Source organism: Oncorhynchus mykiss, chromosome 23, assembly GCF_057628025.1.
Source record: "Oncorhynchus mykiss isolate SJ-2025 chromosome 23, ASM5762802v1, whole genome shotgun sequence".
In the NCBI taxonomy this organism is placed as follows: domain Eukaryota; kingdom Metazoa; phylum Chordata; class Actinopteri; order Salmoniformes; family Salmonidae; genus Oncorhynchus; species Oncorhynchus mykiss.
Window position 1 is genome coordinate 27720539 of NC_143044.1, and position 16935 is coordinate 27737473.

General features: G+C 48.1%; 1 protein-coding gene across 8 annotated transcripts in view; it reads right to left on the bottom strand.

Annotated features, from left to right (window-relative positions):
- LOC110502676 (slit homolog 1 protein) overlaps positions 1-16935 on the bottom strand; it is a 158198-nt gene that overhangs the window by 8125 nt on the left and 133138 nt on the right. For all 8 annotated transcript variants that reach the window (XM_036960393.2, XM_090217220.1, XM_090217219.1 and 5 more), the window contains 9 exons: positions 11881-11949; positions 11723-11794; positions 11519-11590; positions 5576-5647; positions 3652-3815; positions 3318-3442; positions 2775-3009; positions 2568-2661; positions 2286-2423 (listed from right to left, as the gene is read on the bottom strand). In XM_036960393.2, coding sequence (XP_036816288.1) covers positions 2286-2423; positions 2568-2661; positions 2775-3009; positions 3318-3442; positions 3652-3815; positions 5576-5647; positions 11519-11590; positions 11723-11794; positions 11881-11949 — 1041 coding nt within the window. The remainder of the gene's footprint in view (positions 1-2285; positions 2424-2567; positions 2662-2774; positions 3010-3317; positions 3443-3651; positions 3816-5575; positions 5648-11518; positions 11591-11722; positions 11795-11880; positions 11950-16935) is intronic.

Genomic DNA, 16935 nt, shown 5'->3' on the forward strand with positions numbered 1-16935 from the left:
TGTGTGAGTTCCAAGTTGTGTGTGAGTTCTAAGGTGTGTGAGTTCTAAGGTGTGTGAGAGTTCCAAGTTGTGTGTGAGTTCTAAGGTGTGAGTGAGTTCTAAGGTGTGTGTGAGTTCTAAGTTGTGTGTGAGTTCTAAGTTGTGGGTGAGTTCTAAGTTGTGTGTGAGTTCTAAGGTGTGTGAGTACTAAGGTGTGTGAGTTCCAAGTTGTGTGTGAGTTCTAAGTTGTGTGTGAGTTCTAAATTCTGTGTGAGTTCTAAGGTGTGTGAGTTCTAAGGTGTGTGTGAGTTCTAAGTTGTGTGTGAGTTCTAAGGTGTGTGTGAGTTCTAAGGTGTGTGTGAGTTCTAAGTTGTGTGTGAGTTCTAAGGTGTGTGAGTTATAAGATGTGTGAGTTCTAAGATGTGTGAGTTCTAAGTTGTGTGTGAGTTCTACGGTGTGTGTGAGTTCTAAGGTGTGTGTGAGTTCTAAAGTGTGTGTGAGGTCTAAGTTGTGTGTGAGTTCTAAGGTGTGTGAGTTCTAAGGTGTGTGTGAGTTCTCGGTGTGTGAGTTCTAAGTTGTGTGTGATGTCTAAGGTATGTGAGTTCTGAGGTGTGTGAGTTCTAAGTTGTGTGTGAGTTCTAAGGTGTGTGTGAGTTCTAAGTTGTGTGTGAGTTCTAAGTTGTGTGTGAGTTCTAAGGTGTGTGTGAGTTCTAAGTTGTGTGTGAGTTCTAAGGTGTGTGAGTTCTAAGATGTGAGAGTTCTAAGTTGTGTGTGAGTTCTAAGTTGTGTGTGAGTTCTAAGGTGTGTGAGAGGTCTAAGTTGTGTGTGAGTTCTAAGGTGTGTGTGAGTTCTAAGGTGTGAGTGAGTTCTAAGGTGTGTGAGTTTTAAGTTGTGTGTGAGTTCTAAGTTGCGTGTGAGTTCTAAGTTGTGTGTGAGTTCTAAGGTGTGTGTGAGTTCTAAGGTGTGTGAGTTCTAAGGTGTGTGTGAGTTCTAAGTTGTGTGTGAGTTCTAAGGTGTGTGAGTTCTAAGGTGTGTGAGTTCAAGGTGTGTGAGTTCTACGTTGTGTGTGAGTTCTAAGGTGTGTGTGAGTTCTAAGTTGTGTGTGAGTTCTAAGGTGTGTGTGAGTTCTAAGGTGTGTGTGAGTTCTAAGGTATGTGTGAGTTCTCGGGTGTGTGAGTTCTAAGGTATGTGAGTTCTAAGGTGTGTGAGTTCTAAGTTGCGTGTGAGTTCTAAGGTGTGTGTGAGTTCTAAGTTGTGTGTGAGTTCTAAGGTGTGTGTGAGTTCTAAGGCTGTGTGTGAGTTCTAAGTTGTGTGTGAGTTCTAAGGTGTGTGAGTTCTAAGGTGTGTGTGAGTTCTAAGGTGTGTGAGTTCTAAGGTGTGTGAGTTATAAGATGTGTGAGTTCTAAGGTGTGTGAGTTCTAAGTTGTGTGTGAGTTCTAAGGTGTGTGAGTTCTAAGGTGTGTGAGTTCTAAGGTGTGAGTGAGTTCTAAGGTGTCTGAGAGTTCTAAGGTGTGTGAGTTCTAAGATGTGTGAGTTCTAAGTTGTGTGTGAGTTCTAAGTTGTGTGTGAGTTCTAGGGTGTGTGAGAGGTCTAAGTTGTGTGTGAGTTCTAAAGTGTGTGTGAGTTCTAAGGTGTGTGTGAGTTCTCGGGTGTGAGTGAGTTCTAAGGTGTGAGTGAGTTCTAAGGTGTGAGTGAGTTCTAAGATGTGTCAGTTCTAAGGTGTGTGTGATTTCTAAGGTGTGTGTGAGTTCTAAGGTGTGTGTGAGTTCTACGTTGTGTGTGAGTTCTAAGGTGTGTGTGAGTTCTAAGGTGTGTGTGAGTTCTAAGGTGTGTGTGAGTTCTAAGGTGTGTGAGTTCTAAGGTGTGTGAGTTCTAAGGTGTGTGTGAGGTCTAAGGTGTGTGAGTTCTAAGGTGTGTGTGAGTTCTAAGGTGTGTGTGAGGTCTAAGGTGTGTGAGTTCTAAGGTGTGTGTGAGTTCTAAGGTGTGTGTGAGTTCTAAGGTGTGTGAGTTCTAAGGTGTGTAAGGTCTAAGGTGTGTGAGTTCTAAGGTGTGTGTGAGTTCTAAGGTGTGTGTGAGTTCTAAGGTGTGTGTGAGTTTTAAGGTGTGTGAGTTCTAAGGTGTGTGTGAGTTTTAAGGTGTGTGAGGTCTAAGGTGTGTGAGTTCTAAGGTGTGTGTGAGTTCTAAGGTGTGTGTGAGTTCTAAGGTGTGTGTGAGTTCTAAGGTGTGTGTGAGTTTTAAGGTGTGTGAGTTCTAAGGTGTGTGTGAGTTTTAAGGTGTGTGAGTTCTAAGGTGTGTGAGTAGCTCACCTGTAGCCGTCGGGGCAGGAGCAGGAGTATGCGTTGAGTTGGTCGACACACTGAGCTCCGTTCTGACAGCGATTCTCCTCACAGTCATCATAGTCCACACTGCAGTCATCACCAACGTAGCCCGGAGAACACACACACCTGCAACACACACACACAAATGTTAGCGTTAACGTTAGCCCACTGAGCTAAAGCCTAAGTCTGGGTACCAACATCTTCAAGTCACACACACACACACACACACACACACACACACACACACACACACACACACTGTGTACTCACTGAGGTCCAGTAGAGCTGATGAGACAGGTAGACTGGTGTTGACACGGACTGACACCTGGAGCACACACATCCTCCATCTCCTCACACATCTCCCCTGGAGAGAGAGAGAGATACATTACATTTACATAGCAAAGGATGGAAAAGTGAACCATTATAGGCCCACTCAACTGTGATAGGCTGGTCTAGTGGAATATGTAAATGTGTTACCGGTGTAGTAAGGAGGACAGAGGCAGGTATAGTTGTTGACACCATCTACACAGTTAGCTCCGTTTTCACAGTCGTTATCTTCACAGTCATCCATGTTGGTCTGGCAGGTAGGACCTTCAAATCCAAGGGGACAGGCACAGCTGTATGCCTCCTCCTCCTTGTTTAGTTGGCAGGTGCCCCCATTGGCACAGGGGTTACTGACACAGACGTTCAGAGCAGTCTCACAGTTCCTACCCTGCAGACAAACAGAAAAGAGCGATGGTCACCAACCAACTATGCTCACAGAGAGCGACAGTATCTGTGAACAAACTGATTACACGCGTCAAGTGAATGTCTGTCAATGTATTTCAAGTTAATGAATTTTCATGAATTGAGTCAGGTGTGTTAAATCCGGGCTGGAATAAAATCCTGCACATCCTGAAAACAGGCTTTAAAAGTGGTCCCAAACATCAACAGCCACAAAGACGATAAGTAAGTGTTAGCGGGGGGCTGGAACAGAAGCATGCCCAGCCTGTAGGTAAAAGTGTTCATGTGACATCTCACCTTGAATCCAGGAGGACAGCTGCACCTGTAAATCTCCACCAGATCACTGTGACAGATCCCCTGGTTGACACACGGACTGGACAGGCACGGGCTACACTTGGCCAGGACGCCACTGTCCACCTCACCTACACACACACATTGTATTACTTTGCATGATGCTTACCTTTCCAGTTCATTTCGTTTTGAAGTATACAGTACAGCTGGATCTACACAAGAATTAGACATGGACTGGTGAAAATGGGAAAGATGCTAGATTTTTGAGAGAACAGCTAACAGCTAACAGCTAACCGCACCTCTGGTTCCCTATTAAACAAAATGAATGAATCCATCTCACCGTGGCACTCAAACTTCTTGGCAGGGGTGGTGAGCAGCAGCTTGCCCTCCATGCCCGTCGGTCCGGCACAGCGGGCGATGCCAGGCTCCTTGTATCCCGTCTTCACCCAATCAGACAGCCACCGTAGACGGCAGTCACAGTACAGAGGGTTAGCACCAATTGCCCTGAGATAAAGGGGTCAGAGGTTAAGGGTCAGGGACAGTCAGAGGGTTGGTATCAATCACCCTGAGGAATTAATCAATCAATTAAACATGGCAGAAATAAGGATGAGTCTCAGAGTCTCATGAAGGTTCACTAGATGTAGTGGCACTATCTGACCAGCAGGTGTCTCTCCTGTCCTTCAGATAACACAGAGAACTACATTCTCAACTGTTAAGGCACAGTACTTCTAGAAAAAGAAACCATACTTCATTTTCAAATTGGTTAAAATTAGGTTAAGGGTATGCTTAGGTTTAGGGTTAAAGTTAGGGGTTAGGTTACGGTTAGGGTAAGGTGAAGGTCAGTTATAGATGTTAAGGTTAGGGTTAGTTACGGGAAAAGGTCAGATGTTGGCTATTCAGGCTGTCAATCAGGCTGGTCAGAAAATTCCCCTTAGTCTCTCTCTTCTAGAAAGAACCAACAAGCTATGCCTCTGCTTCTTGAAAGGTTTGCAGAACGCTATCTCTGATTACATTACTGTTGGATAAGTTATTTGACATACTTGGGGGGGCGGGGGGCATTTGAAAGTAGAGAAAGGAGAACAAATGTCGTTGAATTGTTGATACAAAGTGTAGACAAAGGGGGAGTTATTGAGTTGCTAAAAGGGAACTTAACACAACTAGTCATGGCTACTTCTGAATCAATGCTGTGAAAAAACATGCATGCAGGCACAGTGACGCACAATCACACACACTGCCTGATCGATGCTGCTCCATTACCCAGAACCACAGGCTCGTGTTTCAAGCCAGTCCAATAGCTGATATCTGACATCTGCTAACATGAAAGGCACTTGACTGTGAATCAATGATAGACAAAGACAAGGAACCCCCACAAGCTTCTCTAGATCTTTCTCTCTTTACCTCCCTGCAATATCTCTCCTCTCTCTACCCTTTCTTCTTCTTATCCTCCCTTGTATACCCCTCCCATTCCTCTCTCCTTCTCTTCACAGCACTCTCTTCTGTCATCTTATTTCCTCTTCTTCCATCCCTCTTTCTTCTTCTCCATCCCTCTCTCTTCTTCTCCATCCCTCTCTCTTCTTCTCCATCCCTCTCTCCTCCCTTGCCCTCTGTGCTCCTGACATGGATAAACCTATTGATTTACAGCTGATGGCTTTGACATGACAGACAACCTGGACCCCACTGGGAGTAAAGACCTGCTTCAACCTCCCAAAGTTACGTACAACCACACACAAACATGCTGATGGACACGAATGCTACCACACACACACACACACACACACACACACACACACACATACACATACACATACACACACACACACACACACACACACACACACACACACACACACACACACACACACACACAGCTGGATCTACACAAGAATTTGCATGAGACATGGACTGATGAAAACGGGAAAGATGCTAGACACACACACACACACACACACACACACCTCCCTACAAAGCCCACAGACTGCGAAGAATGTTATGAAACCTACACGGTGTGTGTTTGTTTCGATGACGTCACAGTGGAGGGGTGTGTAGCATCACCGCAGCTCTGTGGCTGACCAGGGGAGTTCAGCGGATGTAAAGCCCACCAAACAGCTCTAGTGACGGACTACTGTTAGCCACCATCCCCCTGACACACACACTACCAGCCCAGATGAATATTTGTGTGTGTACTTCTTCGTGTGTGTGAAAGGTGTATGCATGTGTGTCTGTTTGAGTGTATTGGGCATGCTCCGGTGCGTGTGTGTACTCACAGGTGAGACAGAGAGGCCACGTCACTGAAGATGCCGTCAGGAAGCTCGGAGATCTCGTTGCCATGGAGAGACCTTAGAGACGACAGACAGAGTGGGAGGTGATTAGGATTCAACAATGATCATCTAGATCTGCTCACACCTTTCTGTTCAAACAGCCTAAATGTCAGATCACATTTTGATAAAGTCGACTGTGTTCAGAAGTTTCTGTAGTCAGACAATGCAGGGTTGTTATGTTAGAATTACAGTTGCAGAGACCCTGAGGTCTACAGGGAAAGAGGAGTGCATGGAGAGAGCTCCCGTGTGAATCAGTTAGCTACACTTCTCTCTCTAATGACTGCAGCTTTACTGTCTGTTTCTCTGCAGCAGGTCTGGGCAGGGGAAAGGTTGGCTCTATGTCTGCTATGTGGGGCTCAGGGCTGGCTGGCAGAGACAGACATAGGGCTGCAGTGGAATCCAGAGTGGCTGGTGTTGGGTTACTGAACTGAGTACTGAGCAGAGTGCCTAGGCTGAGATTACCAGACAGGGTGGTAGGGTTCTGACAGCTAAAGGGGGGCAATGAGGGTCGATGAGGGGGGTCTGTGAGTGAGCGAAGGGGGAGTTAGGACTTCTGAACAGTTCTTAGTGACTATTGTAGCCGGCTACCACCCGGTACTCACCCTGCACCTGAGAGACTGCTGCTCTATGTACATAGAGTTGAACACTTGTCACTTTAATAATGTTTTACCCACTTTATATGTACACTGAGTGCACAAAACATTAAGAATAGCTTCCTAATATTGAGTTGAAGTGGAATTAACACGTGACATCAATAAGGGATCATAGCATTCACCTGGATTCATCTGGTCAGTCTATGTCATGGAAAGAACAGGTGTTCTTAATGTTTTGTACACTCAGGATATATAATGTATTCTAGTCATGGCTCATCCTATATAACTTCTATTTCTATTTATTTTTATTGTTAGTTATTACTGTTAGAAACAGTGCAGTAATAGCATTTCGCTGCAGCTGCGATAACATCTGCAAATCTATGTACCCGCCCAATAAACTTTGATTTGATTTTGATTTGCTGCCTGGAGTGGGGGTGGGGTGAGGGGGAGAAGGGGTCTGTCAGAGTCCCAGTGCCAGGGCTGCTTCCTTCCTCGTCCTTCAATGATTGGGTGACGAGCCACTGCGCTAACCGATAGATATCAAATCAAATTTGATTTGTCACATATGCCGAATACAACAGGTGTAGACATTACAGTGAAATGCAAACTTACAAGCCTAACCAACAACGCAGTTCAAGAAATAGAGTTAAGAAAATATTTACAAAATAAACTAAAGTAAAAAAATCTAATCAAATCAAAAAGTGACTCAAGAAAATGGCATAACAATAACGAGGCTATATACAGGGGGTATGTGCGAGGTAATTTAGTCGACGTAATTTGTAAAGTGACTATGCATAGATAATAAACAGCGAGTAGCAGCAGTGTAAAAACAAAGCACACACACACACACACACACACACACACGCACACACACACACACACACACACACACACACACACACACACACACACACACACACACACACACACAAGGCTTAATGGCAGTAAACACAGGGCTTTAATGGCAGTAAAATAATATGGCTGTACTATTTTGTCAGGACATTAGCAACAGTCTCAGTCTCTTTGGCTGAAGCCCAGATACCTACTTCTAAAACCCTTGGCTACTGACCAAACTATTACTATACCGTCCTGTTCAGTACAGATGTACTATCTTAATTTGATCACTCTTGTTGAAGCACATTTTCCTGCACGGCATAAAATACAAATTGTTAGGTATTCTAGTTTTTAAAAGACTTCTAATGTTTGTAATTTCCACTTTAAAGTGGCAGACTTGATGTATCCCAAAAATGTATCAACCCCTACAAAAGTGTTCATTAATTATAATCCACATAATAATTCACATTTCCTGTTTCTATAGGATTATTTTCCTGTTGTGAGAAACATGGTCAAATTAAGATAGAACATGTACTGTACTAACCCCTATTTAGCTCTGTACACTCCTTTAATGTATCCACTCTAACCCTCATATGCTATAGCCCCGGCTGACTGAATACCCCTTACCAAGGCAGGGGGTTAGGGGTGAGGGTATGGGCAGGAGAAGGATTTGCAGTGGGCAGTTGGCCAGTAGCACTGTCTCAGAGAGATAGAGAGAGATGAGAGGAGCCAGGGAGTCTGATACAGAAACATGATCTTTACTAACACACCGGCACACTGCTCTCCTGGCCTCCCTTTTTCATGTCTCTTCCTTTACCTCAGTTCTGAAATCTCTCTTTCTTTTTCTCTCAATTTCTCTTTCTCACCCCACACTTCTTGGCCACACCCTGGCGCTGTCTTGACACACTCCCTTTACACCTAATACCTAATACCCAATACACACACACGCACACACGCACACACACACACACACAATACCCAGCAGGCCAATTAGCAGCTTATTAATCCTTATCCAAAACCACAATAAACATCATACACAGGCACACACGCATACACACGCATATACGCACACACACACATTCACGCACACACACACACACACACACACACACACACACACACACACACACACACACACACACCCCAAACCACATCCATGCCAGACCCAGACCCTTAGCCTGTTTGAAGCTCTGTGCACTAATGATTCCTAAATGTCTTTACTAGTCTGTAAAGCTGAAGGGGTGTGTGTGTGTGTGTGTGTGTGTGTGTGTGTGTGTGTGTGTGTGTGTGTGTGTGTGTGTGTGTGTGTGTGTGTTTGTTATAATGAAACTTTTGGCACCTCAGTGTGCTTTCTGTGAAGGGGACACTAAAACCTGCCAACTTTGAACTCTGAACCCCTTTTAGAGTCTTACAGTTAAAACTATTAAACGTCTGGCCTGAGACACTTTCTGTCTCAGCCTCTCTATCCCTCCTCCCTTTCAGAAAAGAAAGAGCCAGGTACCAATTGACATTTTATAGGACGGATTTGATTGATCAGACCAGCAGTAAAGACATCAAAGTTTTCTGTTTCATTTCTGACTCCTGTTCAACTGAGACAATAGGGTGGTCCTAGACAGAGAGGAGGAGTGTGTGTGTGAGGGGGTGTCTGCATACTGACATAGGGTATAAGTTACAAATGAAGCAGACTTATATGGCGCGTGAGTGAAATGTACCAGGAGTCACGGTCATATAGCTTCATTAAGATCAAAGCCAGCGGCTGGGAGCTGAAATACAGTATGAACTAATGATCATTCAGCTGCACCCTGATTCTGCTGGTAAAAACAGGACCAAGGCTTTGTGTTTCCTAATGATCATGGAGGCTGACTCTTATTTTGCAGTAAAAAGCAGCTTTGTGTAGTTCTTTGTTGTAAGCAGTGAAAGACTGCCTGGTAAAACACTTGGAAGTCTGACAAGTCTGCTGCTGAACTGCATTTGCATGATAAGTAACCTTGACTTGAGGCTTGAAAACTTGTGTTAGCTCCCTGATATGTAACCTTGACTTGAGGCTTGAAGACTTGTGTTAGCTCCCTGATATACAACCTTGACTTGAGGCTTGAAGACTTGTGTTGGCTCCCTGATATACAACCTTGACTTGAGGCTTGAAGACTTGTGTTAGCTCCCTGATATGTAACCTTGACTTGAGGCTTGAAGACTTGTGTTAGCTCCCTGATATGTAACCTTGACTTGAGGCTTGAAGACTTGCGTTAGCTCCCTGATATGTAACCTTGACTTGAGGCTTGAAGACTTGTGTTGGCTCCCTGATAAGTAACCTTGACTTGAGGCTTGAAGACTTGCGTTAGCTTTAGCTAAAAGGGCTAACAGGGCTAAGTCTCGTGTTGTAAATAAGATTCAAGCTCACACACTCCATTGCATACAGCCCATAATACGAACCTCTCCATCTGTCTCTGGCTGACACTCTCTCTCTCTCTCTCTCTCCATTGAGCCGTTGTACACAGCAGATGGCTTTTTAGTTTCCCCAAATTGATAGAGAGGAACAGTGACAACTTGGCCTAGGCTTCACTGTTTCCCATCTCTCCCCACATCTCTCTCTCCCTCCCTCACTTCTCTCCCTCTATCCATCGGGCCAGACATATTTTGGCTAAGTCTCTCCTTTGTCTCTCTCTCCCATAACGTTGCTGTTTCAATTACAGTTGGAGTAAAGGAGTGACTGTATCGTTGGCAGCAGAGCAGACTTGCATCATCCCTCAGTCCATTCCATGTACAGTCACTTAGGCAAAATGTTTGCAGACGCGCTGATCCAAAGTTTACTACCATTAGTGAAACATCATGTATTAGTAATTAGAGGTCGACCGATTAATCGTAATGGCCGATTAATTAGGGCCGATTTAAAGTTTTCATAACAATCGGAAATCGGTATTTTTGGACGCTGATTTGGCCGCTGATTTGGCCTTTATTTAATCTTTATTTAACTAGGCAAGTCAGTTAAGAACACATTCTTATTTACACTGACGGCCTAGGAACAGTGGGTTAACTGCCTCGTTCAGGGGCAGAACGACAGATTTTCACCTTGTCAGCTCGGGGGATTCAATCTTGCAACCTTACAGTTAACTAGTCCAACACGCTAACCACCTGATTACATTGCACTCCGAATGCAGTAAGAAGCCACAGTAAGTTGCTAGCTAGCATTAAACTTATCTTATAAAAAACAATCAATCAATCATAATCACTAGTTATGGTTGATGATATTACTAGTTTATCTAGCATGTCCTGCGTTGCACTAAATCGATGCGGTGCGTATTCGTGAAAAATGACTGTCGTTGCTCCAATGTGTACCTAACCATAAACATCAATGCCTTTCTTAAAATCAATACACAAGTATATATTTTTAAACCTGCATATTTAGTTAATATTGCCTGCTAACCTGGCTCGTTGCAAACTCTGTGAAGACTATTTCTTCCTAACAAAGACAGCCAACTTCGCCAAACGGGGGATGATTTAATAAAAGCGCATTTGCGAAAAAAAGCACAATCACTACACGACTATACCTAACTGTAAACACCAATGCCTTTCTTAAAATCAATACGCAGAAGTATATATTTTTAAACCTGCATATTTTTCTAAAATAAATCCAGGTTAGCAGGCAATATTAACCAGGTGAATTTGTGTCACTTCTCTTGCGTTCATTGCACGCAGAGTCAGTGTATATGCAGAACGGAACGGTTTCGCATTTCACTGAAATAATAAAAGTCTTGTTTTCGAGATGATAGTTTCCGGATTCGACCATATTAATGACCCAAGGCTCGTATTTCTGTGTGTTGTTATGTTATAATTAAGTCTATGATTTGATAGAGCAGTCTGACTGAGCGGTGGTAGGCAGCAGCAGGCTCATAAGCATTCATTGAAACAGCACTTTCGTGCGTTTTGCCAGCAGCTCGTCGCTGAGTTTCAAGCATTGAGCTGTTTATGACTTCAAGCCTATCAACTCCCGAGATTAGGCTGGTGTAACCGATGGCTAGCTAGTGTCACGTCTTCATGAGGAGACCAAGGCGCAGCGGGATAAGAATACATTATTCATTAATTCAACGAAGAACACTAAACAAACTAACGTGAAGCTATGATAAACCGAGTGCTGACATGCACATAGACAATAACCCACAAAAACCAAAATGGAAAAATTATTTTTACAAACAAGTTGAACGTTTTTTTTGCAGCCTGATCACCAAAACCTACTCAACCGTCTTTCACTACCGTGTAGAAAGTACAGGACAAGACTTGAATAAGGATGTTTGTAGGATAAGAGGTGTTAGGGCTGGACTGGGCTGGGTGGTGTGTGTCTTCTGAGATGCCCTAGCTGTTTATAGTGTCCAGAACAGCTTCACTGGTCACTCTACAATTCTCAACAACCCCCCCCCCCCCCCCCCCCAGGCATGCACACAGAGATGGGATAGGAGAAGGTGCTCACAGTAGTCGAAGGGAACGTAGTCCACCAAAGGCCAGACTGGGGATGCAGCGCAGAGAGTTGTAACTCAGGATCCTGGAATGAGAAGAAACAGGGATTATACCGTGTCATCAATCCCTCATGTTAAAACAGATCCTGGAAAAGCAGAGAGTTGTGATTGTGTGTTCAGTGCTCTCATAGTGGACAGGTGGACTGATCAGTGCTTACAGTGTGGTGAGCTGACTCATGTTGGAGAATGAAGAGTTGGTTAGAGAGTTGATCTTGTTGTTACTCAGGTCTCTGGAAGAGACAGAACACACTGTTAAATTACACACTGACAAATAACACCAGGTAAATATAAAGGCTGGTCAGGAAGACACACTCACACTAACTGGAGGTATTTGAAGGTAGACAGTTCCTTTGGCACCACGCTGAACTGGTTCCCGTCTAGATACCTGTGCAGAGACAGACAGACATTCAGCATTTAATACTTGTGTGAAATGGCAGCATTCAGAGCTTTCTAAAGCCACAGAGAGAGAAAGGCCAGACCACTAACCCTAATAACCCCCTGTCAGATAGTAACACTGTCCCACCACTCCTCCACCCACACCCCTCTCTACCTATCTCCTCCACCCTGCCTCCACCCACACCCCTCTCTACCTATCTCCTCCACCCTGCCTCCACCCACACCCCTCTCAACCTATCTCCTCTACCCTCCCTCCACCCACACCCCTCTCTACCTTTCTCCTCCACCCTGCCTCCACCCACACCCCTCTCTACCTATCTCCTCCACCCTGCCTCCACCCACACCCCTCTCAACCTATCTCCTCTACCCTGCCTCCACCCACACCCCTCTCTACCTATCTCCTCCACCCACACCCCTCTCTACCTATCTCCTCCACCCTGCCTCCACCCACACCCCTCTCTACCTATCTCCTCCACCCTGCCTCCACCCACACCCCTCTCTACCTATCTCCTCTACCCTGCCTCCACCCACACCCCTCTCTACCTATCTCCTCCACCCTGCCTCCACCCACACCCCTCTCTACCTATCTCCTCCACCCTGTCTCCACCCACACCCCTCTCTACCTATCTCCTCCACCCTGCCTCCACCCACACCCCTCTCAACCTATCTCCTCTACCCTGCCTCCACCCACACCCCTCTCTACCTATCTCCTCCACCCACACCCCTCTCTACCTATCTCCTCCACCCTGCCTCCACCCACACCCCTCTCTACCTATCTCTTCCACCCTGCTCTCCTTCCACACCCCTCTAACTATCTATTTTCCTCTGCCTCCACCCACACCCCTCTCTACCTATCTCCTCCACCCTGCCTCCACCCACACCCCTCTCTACCTATCTCCTCCACCCTGCCTCCACCCACACCCCTCTATACCTATCTCCTCCACCTTCCCCTGCCTCCACCCACACCCTTCTCTACCTATCTCTTCCACCCTCCCCTGCCTCCACCTACACCCCTCTATACCTATCTCCTCCACCCACACCCCTCTATACCTATCTCCTCCACCCACACCCCTCTATACCTATCTCTTCCACCCTCCCCTGCCTCCACCTACACCCCTCTATACCTATCTCCTCCACCTTCCCCTGCCTCCACCCACACCCCTCTATACCTATCTCTTCCACCCTCCCCTGCCTCCACCTACACCCCTCTATACCTATCTCCTCCACCTTCCCCTGCCTCCACCCACACCCTTCTCTACCTATCTCTTCCACCCTCCCCTGCCTCCACCTACACCCCTCTATACCTATCTCCTCCACCTTCCCCTGCCTCGACTCACACCCCTCTCTACCTATCTCTTCCACCCTCCCCTGCATCCACCCACACCCCTCTCTACCTATCTCCTCCACCCTCCCCTGCCTCCACCCACACTCCTCTCTACCTATCTCCTCCACCCTCCCCTGCCTCCACCCACACCCCTCTCTACCTATCTCCTCCACCCACACCCCTCTCTACCTATCTCTTCCACCCTCCCCTGCCTCCACCCACACCCCTCTACACCTATCTCCTCCACCCTGCCTCCACCCACACCCCTCTCTACCTATCTCTTCCACCCTCCCCTGCCTCCACCTACACCCCTCTATACCTATCTCCTCCACCTTCCCCTGCCTCCACCCACACCCCTCTCTACCTATCTCTTCCACCCTCCCATGCATCCACCCACACCCCTCTCTACCTATCTCCTCCACCCTCCCCTGCCTCCACCCACACCCCTCTCTACCTATCTCCTCCACCCTCCCCTGCCTCCACCCACACCCCTCTACACCTATCTCCTCCACCCTGCCTCCACCCACACCCCTCTCTACCTATCTCTTCCACCCTCCCCTGCCTCCACCTACACCCCTCTATACCTATCTCCTCCACCTTCCCCTGCCTCCACCCACACCCCTCTCTACCTATCTCTTCCACCCTCCCATGCATCCACCCACACCCCTCTCTACCTATCTCCTCCACCCTCCCCTGCCTCCACCCACACCCCTCTCTACCTATCTCCTCCACCCTCCCCTGCCTCCACCCACACCCCTCTCTACCTATCTCCTCCACCCACACCCCTCTCTACCTATCTCTTCCACCCTCCCCTGCCTCCACCCACACCCCTCTACACCTATCTCCTCCACCCTGCCTCCACCCACACCCCCTCCACCCTGCCTCCACCCACACCCCTCTACACCTATCTCCTCCACCCTCCCCTGCCCTCCACCCACACCCCTCTACACCTATCTCCTCCACCCTGCCTCCACCCACACATCCCTATACCTATCTCCTCCACCCTCCCCTGCCTCCGCCAACACCCCTCTATACCTATTTCCTCCACCCTGCCTCCACCCACACCCCTCTCTACCTATCTCCTCCACCCACACCCCTCTCTACCTATCTCTTCCACCCTCCCCTGCCTCCACCCACACCCCTCTACACCTATCTCCTCCACCCTGCCTCCACCCACACCCCCTCCACCCTGCCTCCACCCACACCCCTCTACACCTATCTCCTCCACCCTCCCCTGCCCTCCACCCACACCCCTCTACACCTATCTCCTCCACCCTGCCTCCACCCACACATCCCTATACCTATCTCCTCCACCTTCCCCTGCCTCCACCCACACCCTTCTCTACCTATCTCTTCCACCCTCCCCTGCCTCCACCTACACCCCTCTATACCTATCTCCTCCACCCACACCCCTCTATACCTATCTCCTCCACCCACACCCCTCTATACCTATCTCTTCCACCCTCCCCTGCCTCCACCCACACCCCTCTCTACCTATCTCTTCCACCCTCCCATGCATCCACCCACACCCCTCTCTACCTATCTCCTCCACCCTCCCCTGCCTCCACCCACACCCCTCTCTACCTATCTCCTTCACCCTCCCCTGCCTCCACCCACACCCCTCTACACCTATCTCCTCCACCCTGCCTCCACCCACACCCCTCTCTACCTATCTCTTCCACCCTCCCCTGCCTCCACCTACACCCCTCTATACCTATCTCCTCCACCTTCCCCTGCCTCCACCCACACCCCTCTCTACCTATCTCTTCCACCCTCCCATGCATCCACCCACACCCCTCTCTACCTATCTCCTCCACCCTCCCCTGCCTCCACCCACACCCCTCTCTACCTATCTCCTCCACCCTCCCCTGCCTCCACCCACACCCCTCTCTACCTATCTCCTCCACCCACACCCCTCTCTACCTATCTCTTCCACCCTCCCCTGCCTCCACCCACACCCCTCTACACCTATCTCCTCCACCCTGCCTCCACCCACACCCCCTCCACCCTGCCTCCACCCACACCCCTCTACACCTATCTCCTCCACCCTCCCCTGCCCTCCACCCACACCCCTCTACACCTATCTCCTCCACCCTGCCTCCACCCACACATCCCTATACCTATCTCCTCCACCCTCCCCTGCCTCCGCCAACACCCCTCTATACCTATTTCCTCCACCCTGCCTCCACCCACACATCCCTAAACCTATCTCCTCAACCCTCCCCTGCCTCCACCCACACCCCTCTATACCTATCTCCTCCACCCACACCCCTCTATACCTATCTCCTCCACCCACACCCCTCTCTACCTATCTTCTCCACCCTCCCCCCCTGCCTCCACCCACACCCACACCCCTCTCTACCTATCTCCCCCTCACCACTCCTCCACCCACACCCCTCTACACATATCTCCTCCACCCTACCCTGCCTCCACCCACACCCCTCTCTACCTATCTCCCCCTCACCACTCCTCCACCCACACCCCTCTCTACCTATCTTCTCCACCCTCCCCTGCCTCCACACACACCCTTCTCTAACAATCTTCCTCTCCCTCTGCTGTCAAAGGGAAAAGAGTGTAACTACCATGGACACACTCCCACCCCCCACATAAATCTCTACTGGAACATAGAGGTCTTCTGCTATTGTTCTATGTTGCCCTGAGGGCAAAGAGGCCCCCACGAAGGTGAAGGTGATTACCCAATGACAGTGTGTGTGAGTGTTGAGAGGTGGGGGCATGGAGTAATAACGGTGGAGCGTTAGATGGTTAAAGACTGTGTGTGTGTGTGTGTGTGTGTGTGTGTGTGTGTGTGTGTGTGTGTGTTTGTGTGTGTGTGTGTGTGTGTGTGTGTGTGTGTGTGTGTGTGTGTGTGTGTGTGTGTGTGTGTGTGCAAGGGTTACAGTAGTTTCATTAATGACAGTGTTGGAGCAGCACACTCTCAGATGAAAGCATGGGACACCTGGTCACACCTGCTACGACAATGACAATGTGTGTGTGTGTGTGTGTGTGTGTGTGTGTGTGTACCCCATGGAGAAGTGGAGGAAAGTTCAGACCCATCCCAACAAAACTTTCTCATTAAAATGTCCTCTTGCTGCTGGGGACCACTCATAGAGAGAGTGACATCAGTGTTAGGCCTGGGGGCCGCTGGGAGCAGACAGGAATGTCTGAGAGAACAACTACAACGTGTTCCTCTCTTTCTGTCCATCTCTCTCTTTCTGTCCATCTCTCTCTTTCTGCCTATCTCTCTCTTTCTGCCTATCTCTCCCTTTCTGTCCATCTCTCTCTTTCTGCCTATCTCTCTCTTTCTGCCTATCTCTCCCTTTCTGTCTATCTCTCTCTTTCTACCTATCTCTCTCTTTCTGTCTATCTCTCTCTTTCTGTCTATCTCTCTCTTTCTGTCCATCTCTCTCTTTCTGCCTATCTCTCTCTTTCTGCCTATCTCTCCCTTTCTGTCTATCTCTCTCTTTCTACCTATCTCTCTCTTTCTGTCTATCTCTCTCTTTCTGTCCATCTCTCTCTTTCTGTCCATCTCTCTCTTTCTGCCTATCTCTCTCTTTCTGCCTATCTCTCTTTCTGCCTATCTCTCTCTTTCTGCCTATCTCTCCCTTTCTGCCTATCTCTCTCTTTCTGTCCATCTCTCCCTTTCTGCCTATC